Genomic DNA, 2,500 nt, shown 5'->3' with positions numbered 1-2,500 from the left:
CCAGCCTCTCTGCGCTCCTCCTTCTGTCTCCCCTTCCAAAATAAGGTGTATCCACCTCTTGCTTCCTCAAGCTGACCATCACCTTCTATACGAGTCTCTGAAAGTGCATCTGTATCAATGTTATAGCGGTTCAGCTAACGAGTGCAGTTCGTCTTCCTGGCCTACGATCACTCTTGCTATCCAACAGAGTGCGCACATTCCAACATGAAATGTTGAAATTCCATCCAGATTTTATAAATAAAAGTCTCTTTGTTTTTCGAGTGCAGGGTGGACATCCGTCAGTCGCGCGAAACTGACCAGATATAGAAAGACAGGCAGTTTTTGGTTCACTTTTTCTTGAACCTCCTCGGCCTCCAGGTGAACAGCGCCCTCTCCAAATGGAGCCGCTCAGTCATCCATGCAGCAACCGAATCCTACCGCTGTCTTGAGCGACAAGGAGATGACTTTATATCTAGCATGGGCCGCCTATGTACAGGTCACTGACTACATGCTTCCAACCCGTCAGGTCTGCATGCTTCACTACCTTCCCGTCGCCGCAGGGCTTCTGAATATAATTTTTAAAAATATATACTAAAAATAAATATATATATATAAATCACCGTGATCGACCAGGCTATCAGATGTTGCTACACATCGCTGGTCACAATGCGCTTCGCATTGTTTTAGCCTTCAAATGACGCCACCCCGCTGGCTAAGCGAGCAGGCCAATATATATAAATACATACTGAAAATAAAGATACATATATACTAAAAACAAAATAAATATATATAGGGGAAAAGCACATATTGAGCAGAGGTCATCAATGCCTGGGCAGAATTTTAGGTGCAATAAGGCTTGCACGACACCTCATAAACCCTCTCCACTTTATTGACATTATCCAGAGACAAGCCGGAGCAAGATGTCTGGTGCCAATATGAATCGCAGACTCGGGAATGTGGGAGTGCCATGATCTCTATCACAAACCAAAGATCCCTAATATGTCCAATACTATTCCCTGCATATCTGGTTTTATATCAGAGTGACCTTATCCTAGAGACATGCTTCAACAGAAGCTGAGGGGTGCCCCACTCCCAGTGGTCTTTCAGCACACCGGACACCATCCCGGAACTTCTGCGTACCCGTGCTATTGCTAGATAGCCGTTGAGTCTGCAATAGGTCTTGTTTTTAATCCTGCTGGGTTTCTAGCAACACTCCTCACCATGAAAGCCTGGTCAGAAATTCTAAACTGAAATTCTAAAGAAATTCTAAACTGAAATTTTAAAGAAATTCTAAACTGAAATTCTAAAATTAAAATTCCCTTTCTGTCATACATGAATTCAGTTGTGTGGTGGTGATGGTGGTGATGGTGGTGGTGTAGGTGGTGGTGGTGTTCGTGGTGGTGGTGTTCGTGGTGGTGGTGGTGGTTTCAAAATCTATTTCTGTGGAACGGTCTGAGGTCCAATCTCGTAGTGTGGCACCATTTCATCTTTTTTTCCCCTTAATAATGGACTTGGGACTACAATTGTGTTGTTACTGATAGGTCTACACACAGATGTGTGCGTGTGTCTGTGTGTCTGTGAGTGCGTTTGTGTATTGACATAGATATATGTCTGCTTGTGTGTGTATACATGTATGCTTGTATGTGTGCAAATGTGTGTGTATTTATATTATATATATATGGCTGAATGTACATATATATACATACATATATGTATATATATAATATATATACACATATATATACATACATATATATGTGTACGTATATATGTGTATATATAGATGATAATTTGTGTATATATGTTTACAGGTATGTATGTATATATTCAGATATATACATATATATGTATGTATAGACACACACACATATATACATACATACATACATACATACATACATACATACACATACACATACATATACATACATACATACATACATACATACATACATACATACATACATACATACATACATACATACATACATACATACACACACTGAAAGATATATATATAGCCGACCCATTCACAAACGGTATCATTCCACTCGGTGGAGCTGCTATGGGACGAAGACTAATCTGTATTAGTGATTAATATGGATTACTTTGCTGTTATCCTCGTTGTTGCTGTTGTTCTTTCTGGTGGACAAGCAGGTAAAAGTCCTTTAATTACTTGTTATTCTTCCCCTTTGGTCCTTGCAATTTTTTGTTATGGGTATATATTCATATACTGATCTCTCCCTCTGACTGACCAACCATGTATGTCCCCTGCAGCAATACACCTGTTCCTTGCCTCAATCTCTCTCTTACTTTCTCTCCTTTCACTGTCTCTCTTTCTTTCTCTCTCTCTCTCTCTCTCTTACTCTCTCTCTCTCTCTCTCTCTCTCTCTCTCATCACTCTCTCTCTCTGGCCGAATAGTCATGTATCTCCTCCGCTTCTATCTCTCTATCACACTCGAACCTTTCATCATCTGCCTCCTCTCCTCTCAAAAGATCTTTGTCTTCCTCTTCCAATGTC

At 40.5% G+C, this 2,500-nt stretch overlaps 2 protein-coding genes across 2 annotated transcripts in view; both read left to right on the top strand.

The window, feature by feature from the left end:
- LOC115226285 overlaps nt 1-2,500 on the top strand; it is a 111,069-nt gene that overhangs the window by 58,114 nt on the left and 50,455 nt on the right. The window lies entirely within an intron of this gene.
- Nucleotides 1,998-2,500, top strand: part of LOC118768536 — a 43,539-nt gene continuing 43,036 nt past the window's right edge. The window contains exon 1 of the mRNA XM_036515214.1: nt 1,998-2,136. Within this exon, the coding sequence (XP_036371107.1) occupies nt 2,079-2,136 (58 nt within the window). The 5' untranslated portion in view covers nt 1,998-2,078. The remainder of the gene's footprint in view (nt 2,137-2,500) is intronic.

Source organism: Octopus sinensis, linkage group LG30 (assembly GCF_006345805.1).
Source record: "Octopus sinensis linkage group LG30, ASM634580v1, whole genome shotgun sequence".
NCBI lineage: Eukaryota > Metazoa > Mollusca > Cephalopoda > Octopoda > Octopodidae > Octopus > Octopus sinensis.
This window is presented reverse-complemented; position numbering and strand designations above follow the sequence as displayed.